At 31.6% G+C, this 16239-nt stretch overlaps 1 protein-coding gene across 1 annotated transcript; it reads left to right on the top strand.

Moving 5' to 3' along the window:
* The first annotated feature begins 934 nt into the window (after nt 1–934).
* LOC145635172 (triacylglycerol lipase OBL1-like) lies at nt 935–9459 on the top strand. The gene is made up of 5 exons (XM_081686458.1): nt 935–1300; nt 7181–7374; nt 7950–7983; nt 8172–8794; nt 9164–9459. The coding sequence occupies exons 1-5, from the start codon at nt 982–984 to the stop codon at nt 9434–9436; spliced, it is 1443 nt and encodes a 480-aa protein (XP_081542584.1). The 5' UTR covers nt 935–981; the 3' UTR covers nt 9437–9459.
* Nucleotides 9460–16239: the final 6780 nt, after the last annotated feature.

The following is a 16239-nucleotide window of genomic DNA, read 5'->3' as shown; positions in this document are numbered from 1 at the left end:
AATTCAACGAAAATTGGCTGGCTGCACCTCTAAACCACTGAAACTCGCCGACCGGCCTTCTAGAAGGCCAACTAACCTAGCCCCAGCCCCCGTAATTGCCTACACATCCACCCTGATCCCAAAAACCACCAACACGCACACGGTGACTTTAGGTGGCTTGGGGGGTTAAGGTTGGCTGGGTTGGTGGTTTTGGAGGTCGAGGATGGGTCAAAGGTGGTTGGTCGTTCGGTTTCGATGGGTAAGAGGGGTGGTTGGCCGGTTACCGACGAGGCTAAAGGTGGGGTTTAGGGTTTGACTATGGGGATAGGTGACTGGGATTATTTTATTTTATTTTTTTTTTGTTTAAGTTTTGGACCAATAATCACGTGTTGACACATGTCATGGTAACCTGTTATAACAGGTCATTGGTTTACTATTGACCGGTTGGGACTATTGTTGGCAAATTACCCCCATAGTTAAGATTTTTAGATCATAAACCTTATTTGAGATTATTAAAAGTAAATTGCCCATAGTTGGGATTATTAAAGTGTGTTTTTTCCTAAATTTTTTGAAATAAAAGTCTGTAGGTTCAATAAACCCCATGAATCCGCCCCTGAATAAGATTGAATTAGATTCTACAAGTTTACTCTTTCATTCACTAAATTATTTTTGTGTCTCGACATTTAACTTCACTCAATTCAACTTTTTAAAGCTCCCTATTGATCAAAGTGTTGATTTAAATAAATAAATAAAAAAAAAAACAAAAAAAAAAAAAAAACGAAGAGAATAGAGATAGAAAAATAACTACGTCCTAGTGTGGACAGTTAAAGGGAATATTATCATGACGCTAAGACGCCAAATTTAGAATCCTAGACAATTTCGTGCGTATAGAGCAACAAAAATGAATATATAAATGGAAGTTGTGACATCCACTTAAAGAAACCACATGCTCGATCTTCCATTGCATCATTTTCAAATTCCCCCATTTCTTCTAAGCTAGGCATGTCTTACTACTGTTCTTCAGATAGCTTAGTATGCAAGGATTATCTTGAATTGAATCCAGAAAATGCTAGTTTTAATGATCTTTTTCACCTTCTTTTCTTTAATGATAGAAAAAATTTCATTGTAAGCCCTTCCGAATTCGAACAAGATTTAAGGAAATTTAATTATCGATGGCTCGTTGTTACTTCTGTTTTTATGTTGAAGTTGTTTCGTATCATGAAGAAACCAATGAAATACATTGGTTATTTCATCATAGCATGGATGAATCTAATCACAAATAATGGTGGTGTGCTCAAGTTGTTGTTGAATTTCATCAAAGGTTAGCAATTATATTATCATCAAAATTTGCAATTTGCTTAAATAATTTCTTTTTTTTCAATTTTTTTTTCTTTGTAGTTCATGAGTTTATATAAGCATTTTGCATGGGTGTGTAACAAAATAATTATATGGTGGTTGTGTTATGAAACTTCATGTGGCTTGTAATAAAAACTAAATATTAATTAGTATGTATTAGCTAATTAATCTTGTAGTGTACTTTCATTTTGATTTGCAATATTTGAATAAATACTCGTTGCAATAACCCTATTATCCAACTACATAAGAACATAATTTTATTTATTTTTGAAGAAACATAACAACATAATTAACTTACTAAAAAATTGATATATTTGCGTTCCTTAAAGGTTATGTTACTTGCCAATTTTAGAAATAAAATTAGTAATCATTAGCTAATCTTTGAAAGCGAAGGCTAACAAAATCAATCAACATTGCAAATAATATAGTTAAATTTTGTATATTAATTAGTGCTCATAGTTGTTATCCCATAATAAGACCAACAAAGCCATAATGTAATTTATGTATAATGCGTAGGCTAATCTTTGAAAATTCCTTTGTTCATACACTGTGCCAATTAAGTTCAATTTAGATCCATTAAGAAATTGAGTAATAATCAAATTGGATCTTAATCACAATTTATAATTCTTAAAGATCTGACCCATTTATTTGTACTAGTCAGATGTGATCCAAGGCAACATGAAAAAATTAAATAATTTGTTGATAAAGTCTAATTAGCCAGCTGTTAATAATTAATACTCGTACTAATTAACTATAAATAATTCATATATATATACTCCGTATATTATATCTTATGGATGCTTTATGTGAATATTATTATAATTCAGCTAATGCTTATCAATGATGAATAATGGCCAAGCATAATAATCATGTACCCGGTTGTAATCTGTATAAGTTCTCTCCGATCTCCCACTAATTAAGATTTGGATAGTAATTGGCTGTTAGTGTAGTGGTAATTGCGGCTGTTGGTAAAGATTGGTAGATGGTGTGTTCGATCCCCCATAAGTCCGCAACAACAATTGAGAGAGGACTAGAACCTAACAAATTAAACTAGATCTAAGATTCAAATTTGAATTAGCCCAAAAAGTGAACCGGGGGAGAATAAAATAAAATTTGGATGACTAAATTAATAATTAGCTCGTCGCTAATTGAAGTCAATAGTTGTGTAAATACACCCCCACCTTTTGTATATCCGAAAATTCTACAGTAAATGACACGTACCGCTATGTACCACTAAAGCAACATACCGCAATGTACCACTAATAAATTTAATAAAATATATTATTTATTTTTTGCATTTTTTAAACACAAGTTGACTTTAGTTTAGATGGTGATGAATTGCATTATCACTTTGATTAGCAGTTCAAGGATCAAATCTTTGTGATCACCATCTTTTTTTTCTTTCTCATATTTAAATTTTTTTTTTATTTATTTCACATCATACAACCTCTATAGATTACTCGTAGGACTACTTTTTATATAAAAAACACTTATCAATTTTGGATCCTTCTCAATTTATTAGTTCTATTTTTTTTCCCTCTAGACTACATTCAAAAAGAAATATCAAATACTTGTTTGATTTATTTGACATCATACACTCTATTTAGATTATTTGTAGAACTACTTTATATACAAAAATACTTATCAATTTTGAATCTTTATCAATTTATTAGATACACCAACGTTATAATTACTCATTCTTGTAAACTTAATTTTATTAATTCTACTAGATTAGGTCCCGTGCCATACACGGTTATCTTAATTACTTCATATATTAATTCTACAAAACAAACCGAGCTAGATACAAATAAGATGTTTATGGACAGCACTAGAAGCTAGGCTATTCTACGAATACAGTAGCAATTTCTTGACAAATAAACTGATTTCGAAACATAAATAATACGAAGTTTAAATCTTTGTTTTCAAATTATATAAATCTATCTCAAATTTCATTATAATTATCAATTTATCATAGAACTAGAAATAAACACTAAAACATAAAATTATTAACTTTGATGTCAGGTCAATCATCATAAACTAAAATTAATAATAATAAAAAAATTCGATGTACTGTGCAAAATGTAGTCGATCATTTAGCAAGATTTCTACCTCTTGCTACACAAAATATAAGATACTAGGTATAATAAAGTGGCAGTTGTGTTTTTAACATCATCTCCTTCACCATTAACTATATACACTACTGTAATTAATTAAATCAGGGTTTGCAGAAATTGAATTAATATTAACAATATAAAAAAAAAAAAGAAAAAAAAAAGAGGAGAATCACGAGGGAGAAGAAGAAGATAACCTAACAAATGCGTGTTGATCGAGAATTCGAGATTAAGGTTACGTTTTTCTTTTTAAAACTAAAATTAGGGTTACATTTCAGGTTAATAAAAAGACAGATTGATATAAATTACATCAATTGAATCTTTAAATTATAGATGTGGAATAAAGTTGTCCCCAAATTACAATTTACTTCAAGCTTTAATTGTGATGAATGAAAATAAGCGAAGGAGAAAAAAAATTGAAGAACGTGAAAATAAAATAATCAGAGTTAAGTGTTTTTTTTTTAATTATAATTTACCTATATATATATATAATTTAGCAATGCATAGCAGTACATAACGTTTATAGTACATAGCGGTATTTGTCTTGTACTGTATATCCATCTATTAACTATTACTAAAACTGAATATGTTGACGTCATTACTGCCCACGTGTCGATCTCTTGATAAATATTTTTCCGCCTAAATGCAATGATGATGTCATTTTATTTTTTGTACAGCTATCCTATTTAACATTTTTGAAATTTAAATACTTCCTCCGTTTTTTTTTTATTGCACCATGAGAGATTTCACGCTTGCCAATGCATTTTTTTAGCTATTAATATCTTCAATTATACTTTTGTAAAAATTATAACAATTTGATATTTGAAAAGAATATTTCGAGACGAATTTAACTAAATTCTACATGACTATATTTTTCCGAATGGATAAATCACAAATGATGGTCAAGATTAAGTGAATATGAAAAGTCCTAATGGTGCAATAAAATATAAACGGAGGGAGTATTAGAAGCTTCTACATTACAACTAAAAGCTATCATTTTATTGTATATAGGGAATTGAAAAAAATTTAAATAGCACACTAATAAATGACCTCCTGCATTAAACTATAAATTAAACGACGTCAAACAACTACTATATCATAATTTTGATGAAATAAAAGATTTTAAATTACAAAATGTACGTGATTCTTATTTATATTCATGTATAATATCGATTTATTATTAAAAAAGACAAATTAAAAATAGGTTTTATATAAACTGTGCATCGCACGGGTTTCAATATATATATATATATATATATATATACACACACACACACACTAGTTGGTGGTGTAGTGGTGATTGAGGAAAATAAAATAAAATTTGGACGGCTTAGGGCCTGTTCTAATAGACTGAAATCAGCTGAACAAAATTGAACTGAAATGAATATTTTTATAAGAGAAGGAAATTAGGAGCTGAATTGAACTGAAAATAAACGTATGAGAACAGACCCTAAATTAATAATTAGCTTGACGCTAATTGAAGTCAACGGTTGTGTATATACACCCCCACCCGGCCACGTATACATAGGTTTTAAGTCAAAGAACGTGCTTAAAACTGTTGATATGTGGTCCAAGCAAACTTGTGAAGAGGTCGTAACTCCTAAGATATTATGTGATCTTGAGAATGAAGGAATCAACCATGTGTAGGTTTTAAGGTCGTGGATTATTGGAGGAAGTAGTGAGGGAGGTTAGTTATGCATTTGCAAATGCATAATAAATACTAAAATATTAAAAAGCATATGGAGGTGAGAGAAAGGAGGAGAGAGATGGGTAAGTGGGGCCACTTTTTAAATGTACCGTTAAAAGCTTAGATAGTACCATTGACTATGCAGTGATACTATTTCTACCGTAATGATACTTTTTCTACACGTAGTAAGTACCATTGAATGAATATATAGTACCACTACATACATAAATAGTACCACTGAAATGTTCAATGATACCATTTAATCATCTAGTGATACAATTGATCACCCATTGGTACTACTCTAAATTCAGAAATGCATTTACGTAAAATGACCCCCATGCCCCTCATTATGCATCTACTCATACATAACTAACCTCCCTTTGGAAGGTCATTGTTCATGTTAGGCTTTACGCATTCTTATTGGTTAAGATAATTATTTTCGTGCAGCTAATAGTTTTCATTATTACCTCATAATTTTACGGGGTAGATTAATGTGATTTGGTCTAAGCATAATATGGAAGTGTCACTTGCATTGTCAGTTGGAATTAATCATATTTCATTGATGCTCAATATTTCCACTTTTAACTCATTACTAATTTTTGCCCCATTACGGTTACATAATAATAAGACTTGTAAATCATATAATTAAAGTCAGTATATAACTTAATTTATACATATTGTAACTTTTTTTCATCATGATATTTTTTAAGAATAAATGAAAAAAAAATTGGCGTGTTTTTTGTTGTTGTTGTTAATGCGACACGTGTACTTCAGGAATAACTCTGATGAATGCCGTAGTATTAATGATAGATATAATATTATTAATTTATTATCTTAAAGTTCATAGTAACAAACCTTTTATTTTTATTTTTTTTAATTATCAAAGCATTTTATTTATATTTTAATAATTTAAGAGATAATTACCAATTTAAAGCAATATATAATCTTCATATTTATGTGTAACAAACTTTTTTTAGAAGATAAAAAAAATAATAGAAAAAAAACTATGGGCGGAATGTTTTGAGAAAGTGACACATTAAGGGCCTGTTCTCTTACGTTGAAATTCAGTTCAATTCAGTTCAGCTCAGCTCAGTTCAGTTCATCTCCTAATTTCCTTCTCTTATAAAATATTCATTTCATTTCATTTCAGTTCAGTTCAGTTCAGTTCAGGTTTAGCTCAGTTCAGTTCAGTTCAGTCCAGTTCAGTTCAGTTCAGTTCAGTTGAGTTCAGTCAATGAGAACAGGCCCTAACACTTGTGTTAACGGATAATACCGGTGATTACTTTAGTATAGTTTTATTGATACTTAGGGTCTGTTCTCTTACGTTGAAATTCAGTTCATTCAATTCAGTTCAGCTCAGCTCAGTTCAGTTCAGTTCAGTTCAGTTCAGTTCAGCTCCTAATTTCCTTCTCTTATAAAATATTCATTTCAGTTCAGTCCAGTCAGTTCAGTTCAGTTCAGCTCAGCTCAGCTCAGTTCAGTTCAGTTCAGTTCAGTTTAGTTCAGTTCAGCTCAGTTCAGCTCAGTTTAGTTTAGTTCAGTTCAGCTCAGCTCAGCTCAGCTCAATTCAGTTCAGTTCAATTCATTTCAGCTGAGTTCAGTCAATGAGAACAGACCCTTAAGCCCTGTTCTCTTCACCTTAAAAAAAAAAAATTAATATTTAGTAAAAATAATTTAAGTTCAGTTCAGTAAAAATAATTTTAGTTCACTAAAATTCAGTTTTCTTAAAGAAAAATTATAATAGAAAATCTGTAAAAATAATTTCAGTTCAGCAAAAATAATTTCAGTTCAGTAAAAATAATTTAAGTTCAGTAAAAATAATTTAAGTTCAGCAAAAATAATTTTAGTTAAGTAAAAATAATTTCAGTTCAACAAAATTAAAGTGAAGAGAACGGGAAGAAATAACATTTTTTTTTTTTTTTAAACTTCAAAAAAATGATAGTACATCCGTACATGCGTATTTCATACTCCATATACTTCAAATTTCATCTGTCATTACTTAATTAGTATAATAATTTAGCTGAGGATTTAATGAAATTGTTGACAGGAAATGTGATAATGCCAAACGAGTCAACTGACACATATAGATCAATAATGGCACTTGTTGACAGAAGAGTTGATTTGGACCCAAAAATACGACCGGGGCATGTCAATTATGAAGCTTCGTTTACTTGGATGGCTTCTAAGTTATCCTATGAAAATTCTGCCTTCATTAAAACTATTGTTCAGGACCATTGGAAGGTATTGTACTATTGTACAATTCCTTTCCACGCATATTCTTTGTTTTATTTTGGGATAATATAGATGTTGGCATCGGTTTTATTTAAGTTTATATGAAAGTATGATTAAATGGTACGGAGGAAATTTAATTTTAAACGAAGTAGATAAATTAAAAATAGTGAGATTTGTAGTTTATTGGAAAATAATGAATGTGAGAAGAAAGAAATAATAATAATAATAATAAAAAAAAAAAGTAGTATGAGTACTGAACTTTGGGTGGGGTTTATGAAAAGAGAAAGATATAATATTAAAATGTAGTTTTGCCCAAAAAAGAAAAAAAAAAAAAAAGGTATAACACTTATTAAAACATGATTACATTTGATAAATGTAACACTTGTTAAAACATATAGAAAAAGTTGATTTGAATTTTAACAAAGACATACTTCTTGTTTCAACTGTATCACAATTCAAAAATTGGATTATGCTAGCTAGTAATTGCATGTCATCATATGTTCTTACAATTTCTACATACACTTTTTTATTTTTTTATTTTATATTCTTACATTTACAACCTTTTTCGTCCAATATTTTAACAGATGGAGCTATTAGGAGCCTACAACTTCCGAAATGGTAAGCATTAATTATAAACTAGTACTTGTATAATTTTTCATTGTGGTCTCTATAATACGTATTGTTATATTGTATGTATTGTCTAAAGCTATTGATTTGGAGTGTACATAAAAATATGCATGCAAAGAAATTTAACTAATGGAGGTAACAATAATTATTTGCCCTAATTGAAATGTCATTTGTGCTAGATTTTCAAGCAAACAACTCTACACATGCATTCATGGCTCGCAACATAAGCAAGGACAAAGACACAATAGTAGTGGCATTTAGAGGCACAAACCCCTTGGACGCAGATGATTGTAGCGCGGACATTGATATTTCTTGGTTTAGGCTAACGAACGTAGGGAAAGTTCATGGTGGATTCATGAAGGCATTAGGCCTCCAAAACACTAAAGATGGCGTTGGATGGCCAAAGGATATCGAATCGAGTGATGAGAAAACACAATTTGCATATTACAAAATTCGACAAGTCCTCCGAAACATTATTCAAGAGAACAAGAACGCAAAATTTGTAGTAGCGGGACATAGTTTGGGTGGTGCATTAGCGATATTATTCGCTAGTGTTTTAATATTGCATGAAGAGAAAGAATTGCTTGATAGATTGGAGGGTGTTTATACATTTGGACAACCAAGAGTTGGAGATGAGGAATTTGGAGATTTTATGAAGAAGAATTTGAAGGCCTATAATGTGAAGTATTGTAGGTATGTATATTGTAATGATATGGTTCCTCGACTTCCTCTTGATGACAAGACTCTTTTGTTTAAACATTTCGGCCCGTGCCTCTACTACGATAGTCTCTACCGAGGAAAGGTAATTTTTTTTTTTTTTATATTTACGTATGATCATATGAGACTACGAGAGAAGTTTTTCATAAGTATTTATTTATCAAAGAGCAGTCATAACGATGATCCTAAAAATTGGTGTTTTCCTAAGTAATTATAAATAGACTGACTATACTTACTCTTATTTTGAAAGAGATTACATCATGAAGTGGATGAAGTAAATTAACATGCATATATACCATGACATAATATTTTTTAATATGAAAACTAATCAACAAAAAAATCATACAACATCTACAAATGAAATCTGAATTTAACAAATACGTTCATGATTCGGAACTTTATTTTCAATGTACATCCCTTTTGACATATTTGTTTTTGTTATGAATGAATGTAGGAATTGAAAGTGGAGCCAAATAAGAACTACTTATCATTGCAATGGATGATACCAAAGTACATGAATGCAGGTTGGGAGCTAATTAGGGGAATCATACTTCCATATATGAAATGGGGTCCAGATTACAAAGAATGTTGGTGCCAAGTTATTTATCGAATGATTGGGTTGCTTATCCCAGGTCTTGCGGCCCACGGCCCACAAGATTACACTAACTTAACTCGATTGGGCCGCATGGCTTTGCCTCTTTGTGATCATGACAAAAAAATTGAATGAAATTTAATTCAAATGATACATAAAATCTTGGCACAAATAAATTGCACAAGAATAAGTAATGCCTCTTAAAAAAACACAATTTTTTCATATGCTGACGGCTACACTACGTGATCAGGGTTATTTATAGAGGTTACTTATTTTGAGATTACATATTTAGGGGTTACTCTTTTGGTCAAGGGTTACTTATTTAGGGGTTACCCCATCGGTCAGGGGTTACTCTTGTACAATAAATGCTCTAATCGACTGAGTAAATTTGGAATAAGTAATCCCTGACCGACTAAGTAAATCCAGACTAAATAAACTCCAGTGAAAACGCGTTAATCGATTGAATAACCCTATAAAAAGTAACCCTTGATTGATTGAGTAACCTTTGAATAAGTAACTCATATTAGTAACCTCGACCATACAATGTGACCAATCACATAGAAAAAACACCGTTTAAAAAAATAGGCAACTTATAATCGTGCAATATGCCTAGGTGTTAGGTGCTGGCAAATTGTTTTGGCCAAATAATTACCAATATAATGATTTTTAATAAGTACCCTAAAAAAAATATTAGGGTTATTTTTATTTTTGTAATATCATTGTAATATTGAAATTATGGTTCGCCTTTATAGAAGCCTTGGCATGTGTTTTACATTAATCCCATAATGCTACATATCACATTTGAATCTTTATGAGTTGACATTATCAGTATCTAATTCAAATTACCTTATTAAACTCTATGTTAGTAATAACAACGTATTGGATATTGGTATGAACTATATAAACTTGACTAGCTATAATCTAATAACTACTCCGTATTACTAAAATAGAAAATTGTTGACATCATCCTCTTTCCAAACTGTGTATATGTGTCGCACTCTCATATATATATAACTCGTAACTCGCGTATATAACTCGTAAGTCGTAACAAACACAATACAATTGAAGATTTAAGCAATAAATTTACAAAAATAACATTTCAAAACCGATTTATCATAAAAAAAATGTGAGAAAACCAAAATAAGACTGATTTTCAGAACATCTAAACCAAATACCTTAACCCCTAAAGTATAAAACAAATCACAATTAAAGAAGTAATCAGAAAACCTAAGAATTATGCAGTCTGGTGTAGCCCAAAACCATCTTGATAACTTCATTTCAAGATGCTTGTAAACAAATCACAAAGATGAGGCAAGTGCTTTCGTCTTTCATATCTCTAGGGTCCTAAAGCCACATACTGCCTGCATTCGCCATCAAGTTTGTCTATCATCATGCATATAGTGAAAAAGAGAGCTTTCATATATCTCGGGTCCTAAGCCACTTACCTTTTGCCTTATTAACTGAGCGTGCAACTCTGATGACTTAAAAATACGCGGCAGTGGCTTCTAAATGAACAAAAACAAATATTTGCATCAGAGTATTACAGTCCAACCAATCCCATTCAATTCCCACTAAAGAATATTGCAATCCTAGCAATCCTATTTAATTCCGAATATCACGTTCTTACTAATCAATTCTATTTCATGTAGCTGAAACTACTATTCTCACAATTTTCCAATCTAAAAATCATCAATTAACTTGCAAATACACCTATATATTCAACAAAGAAAATATTAGCACCTTAAAGCTTACAATTCAACAAATCAAATTTGATACCCATCACAAAATTATCACTTACTACAATTTTTATTATACAGGTGAGTTTTAAAAATTATACCAGGAGCATCTAAGTATGCCCTACACTATAAAACAACACCAAAAACTTTAATTGAAAATGGGATATCAAGGAATCAGTTAAAACATAAACATACTTCTGGTGTCGAAACTCAGGTGGTGGATCAAGTAATGGACGGTTTCGAATCAAAAGGCGTGTATTCTGAACAGGAGAAGCTAAGGTAAATCAACATCTGATTTAAGTTATCCTGCCTTGACTAATTTGGTAAGTCTAGGTGTAGTTGTTGCACACTTGCTGCTGGGAGTATTTGATCTGCTTGAGATAAAAACATAGCAATATACAGATAACCATAATATAAATTATTAATGCAATAGGTTTATTTTTTATTTTTTTTATTTTTAAGACAAGGGTATAAAATTAGGCACTAGATTAGGCCTCATGCCATGCAAGGTAAGTATAATATTTATTATTACTTTTTTTAAAATAATTATATCGAACAAAAAAAGTGATACTTTAAATTAATTTCTTTGACATCAATAATATGAATCAATTTTATCATAGAATATTACTTTGGGTTTTTTGACTTTTACCCCTCCCCCCCAAAAAAAAAAACTAAAAATTATTTTCTTACCACCAAAACTTCTAAAACTTTTATTTTACCACCAAATAAAAAATAAAAAATAAAAAATTATTTTTTACCACATGCCGTCAAAAAATCTGGTAAACCTAACAGAAAATTTTAAATTCTTTTATTTTCGTAACTAAAACATGCTTTAAGGGGTTTTAAGGGGCATTTTGGTCTTGAGTCTGATCTAAAATGAGGTTAGAATTGGAAAAATTTGTTCGTAAATGGCTCATTTTTCATAGTAAAAATTACCTCAATTTGCATGAAACATGTAAAACGCGGCATTTTTTTTTATCATTTTTGTCAATTTTGACCTCATATTGGACTCAACGGATCAAAATGCTCCCCTAAACCTAAAAAGAACATGTTTTGTGCACGAAAATTGAAATTTTTTTTTAACACCGTTATATTTATTTAATGGTTTTCTTGACGGCAGGTGATGAAAAACAATTTTCATTAGGTTCTTTGGTGGTAAAACAAAACTTTGAGAAGTTTTGATGGTAAAAAACAATTTCTTGATTTTTTGGTGGTAAAAGTAAAAAAATTTTATTACTTTTTTAGCAAAATCTAATTAATATTACTCCATTTATCCGATAATTAAAAACTAAATGGAATAATATCTTAGGTAAATGTGTATAGAAGAATTATATACACCAAATATAAGGCAATATTTTAGTCATAAAGTTAATACAAAAGATTTGGAATGATACTATTAAAATGGTATGAAATATTTTTTAAAAAATGATTAAAAAGGAAAGGATAGTTTTGGTGGGAAAAATCTACATCATCAGGATGTGACATATGTCATTTTTGAGATATGTATTATTAATAACTATCGATATGATACTGTTTCATCACAAGATATATGAAAATAAGATCATACACCAGGATGTACCATGCGCATGGTGCACCCGGGTAAACAAAAAAAAGGCGGAAAGAACATACAATGCTTGACAAATTAAAGAACAATACTTATGTTTGTTTGACAAAGAACATACCTTTAATATGTCCTTTTGAGTGTGATAGAGTGTTCTTTGGGTATAACTATAGGTTCTTTACATTATTTATGTTAATTAACATATGTTGATTAAACATACATGTTTTTTGGGTTTCACTAGTATACAAAGTATGTTCTTTGAATTTGACTCGTATGTTCTTTAAGTTAGTGACTCAAATACACTTTAATAATCCCAACTATGGGCGATTTACCTACAATAATCCCAACTAACGTTTATTCTACAATAATCCCAACTATTAAGTCAAATTTCCTCCAGCAGTCCCAAAAACCGGTTACCTGCTGAAATGGTAAACTTTTTTTTTTTGGGTTTTTTAAATGCCACATGTCAGAACATGATTGGCTTAATTTAAAAAAAAATTTAAAAAAGAAAAATCAGCTCAGCCTAGCCCGCCACCTCATCCTCCCTTCAGCCACGACAACTACCCCTTCATTCCCAAATCTAACCACCGGGAGATCGACCATCCCAAACCCCGGCCCCATAGCTAAAATCCGACCACCGCCTACGATCTCGCGGAGCAATTTCCGGCGAGGTGTGGCGGATTCAAGCTCCAATCAGTTCACGGGCAAGGGTTTCGGGGCGATTTGGGGTTGCTTGTGGTTTCACGGGCAAGGGTTTCGGGGGTGCGACTGGTCGTGGGTGCTGCTGGTGCGATTTAGGTGGTGTTTTAGGGTTGGGCGGCAGGAGGTGGTGTATTGGCCGGTTTCACGCGCAAGGGTTTCACGGGCAAGGAGGTGTTGGTGGTGCGATTTAGGTGTTTCAGGGGTGCGGTTGGTGGTGCGATTTAATTTAGGGGTTTCGGGGGTGTTGGTGGTGCCATTTAGGGGTTTCGGGGGTGTTGGTGTCCTTGGTGGTGCGATTTAGGTGGTCGGTAGGAGGTGGAGGTGGTGGTTAGGGATAGAGGTGGTGCGATTTAGGTGGTCGGCAGGAGGTGGTGGTTAGGGTTGGAGGTGGTGTTTGGGCGGCAGGAGGTGGCTGCCAGATTTTTTTTTTTTTTTAGTTTTCTTTTTTTTTGTATTTTTTTTTAAAAAAATTTTGAACCACTCACACGCTGACACGTGTCAAACAACCTACAATAATAGGTTGTTGACCAGTTTGGGACCGCTGGAGGAAAACTGACCTAATAGTTGGGATTATTGTAGAATAAACGTTAGTTGGGATTATTGTAGGTAAATCGCCCATAGTTGGGATTATTAAAGTGTATTTTTCCTTATTTTTATTATCATATTTCACATTTAAATTACTTTACTATTGTATGTTCTTTGAGTTTGATCAATGTATGAAATATATGCTCTTTAAATTATAAATTATGTATTTTTAATATAATTTATTTTGAAATTTTAAAATGAAATCTAAAATATTTTTAATTGAAAATAATAATAGAGAGAAAAAACTAAAATGATTATGGAAAGTTGAATTTTGTAAGAGAGAGAACTATTTTTTAGGGAAATGATATCTTTGGTAAATATCATTTTAGAGATGATCAACATTGGCCCAACCCGCAAACCCAGTTCAATCCGGCCCGAAAATAGGGTGAATTTGGGCAAGTTTAAAAATGCATTTTTAGTTAAAAAACCCGAACTTGGCCCGAAAAGGCCGAAAAACCCGCTACTTTTTTACGGGTTTGGGCACAAGAAATTAAGGCCCGACCTGGCTCGATTTTTTTTTTTTTTTTATCACCTCTTGATTTTTTCCGTTAATGTGTAATTTTTCAAGAAATCTATATCTATACTTAGTATTTAAAAACTCAAACCATAAAAGACACATGTCTTCTCCTATTACATTTCCCTTTATTCTTTTCCAACCCAATGTGCCACATGTCTTATAACATTTTTAATTTTTTTAATACACCATCTTTCTTAACTTTTTCATTAAACACTTCATTTTTTATCTCCCTCTCTTCAATTCAAACCTTTTCTTTCATCTCTTTAATTTAGCCCTTCCAACTTCATTTTTTCAAGTCTAAATAAATGAGGAAATAATTACATAAATAAAATAAAATTCTAACTTGGTATAATGTTTTTGAATTTCATTCAATATATCATTCGCCCTCTAAAAAGGTTAAAGTATTTCTTACTTAAAATCCCTAGTGAACACTATGCAATAACAAAATATTGACATTTAAAATAATATTAAAATGGCATCTTACACGTAAAAATAATAATAACAAAAATTATTCTAATTTAATACTACATTACCTTGTGGATGATATAATCATTTTTTAGATTACATAATTATCTTGTTGTGAGTTATTGATAGGCGTGTCGAGTACCTAAAAAAAATAAACCTAACTGGACCACTACTATGTAGACGGGCAAGCAAGGGTCGGATCCCAATAAGAGACTATGGTTCAACTAATTAAATAGACTCAAGCAATTACTAAGCAAGTAACCAAATCAATTAAGTGAGAATCAATAACTAAAGAACTAATTAAAACGACTAAAACAAAGAAATATGACAATTCAATGCTAAAAACATCCAAGATCAAGCATCACCACGAATACAATTAATGCAATAGTCGTTCTACCCCTAACACATAATTTAAATTGATTAAAGAGGAAAAGTAATCCCTGAATAATACCAATGGTCTCTCCCGAGTTATCAATGGCTTCTCTAATCACAATCAAGCCTACTTCCGTGGAATCATGTAAATTAAAGACTTTAAGCACATTACTATAACTTCCTAATCATCCATTCAACTACTCCCGTAATGAACTTCAAACCCTTAATTGATTTATTCAAATCCGTCAAAACCCAACTCCCGTTGCGATTAAAACAAAGGATTAATAACAATACTAATTATCCCTAATCTAGTATTGGCATGAACATAATCAATTAAGCAAATCAATTACAATTAGCATTAGAGGATTTAAAGAATTAAATCATGCATTATTAATCATATTCGGGTTCCGCTAGATCTTGGAATAAAGAAACTACTCACACATATTAATGAAATCAAAAACAATAATCAATGAAGAAAACATGATTAAAAGGCAATTAAAAGTAAAAGAGAAAGTACAGATGAATACCAATTTCTTGAATGAAGAAAAGTACCAATTGTTGATAAACAAAGATCAAAACTTGAAAGTGCAAATTAATCTAGATCTAGAGAGAATATTAGGGTTCTAATAGTGTTTAAAACTGCAAAGATAATAATTAAGTCTGTCTTAGTCGGGGTTTACAAAGGGCAACATTGCCCGGGATGACCGGGCAAGGCTGCCCGGTCGGGCGCGCGAAGCAACTCCTTTTTGCGCTTCTTCATATGGCCTCTATTGTACAATTCTTTGTTTGCCCGGTCTGCCAGGGCAATACTGCCCGGTCCGGGCGGACAAAAGCTAACTCTTCATACTTCCTCTATTGTGACTTCTCTTCTTTCCTTCTTCGCCCTGGCTGCCAGGGCAATGTTGCCCTTTAGGACGGACACAGGTAAAATTTTCCTCCATCTTAATAAGCTCTCATGGCTATCCAAAACAAGTCCAAATCATCCGAAAATCTTCATGTG

This window comes from Chenopodium album, chromosome 6, assembly GCF_948465745.1.
Source record: "Chenopodium album chromosome 6, dcCheAlbu1.1, whole genome shotgun sequence".
In the NCBI taxonomy this organism is placed as follows: domain Eukaryota; kingdom Viridiplantae; phylum Streptophyta; class Magnoliopsida; order Caryophyllales; family Amaranthaceae; genus Chenopodium; species Chenopodium album.
This window is presented reverse-complemented; position numbering and strand designations above follow the sequence as displayed.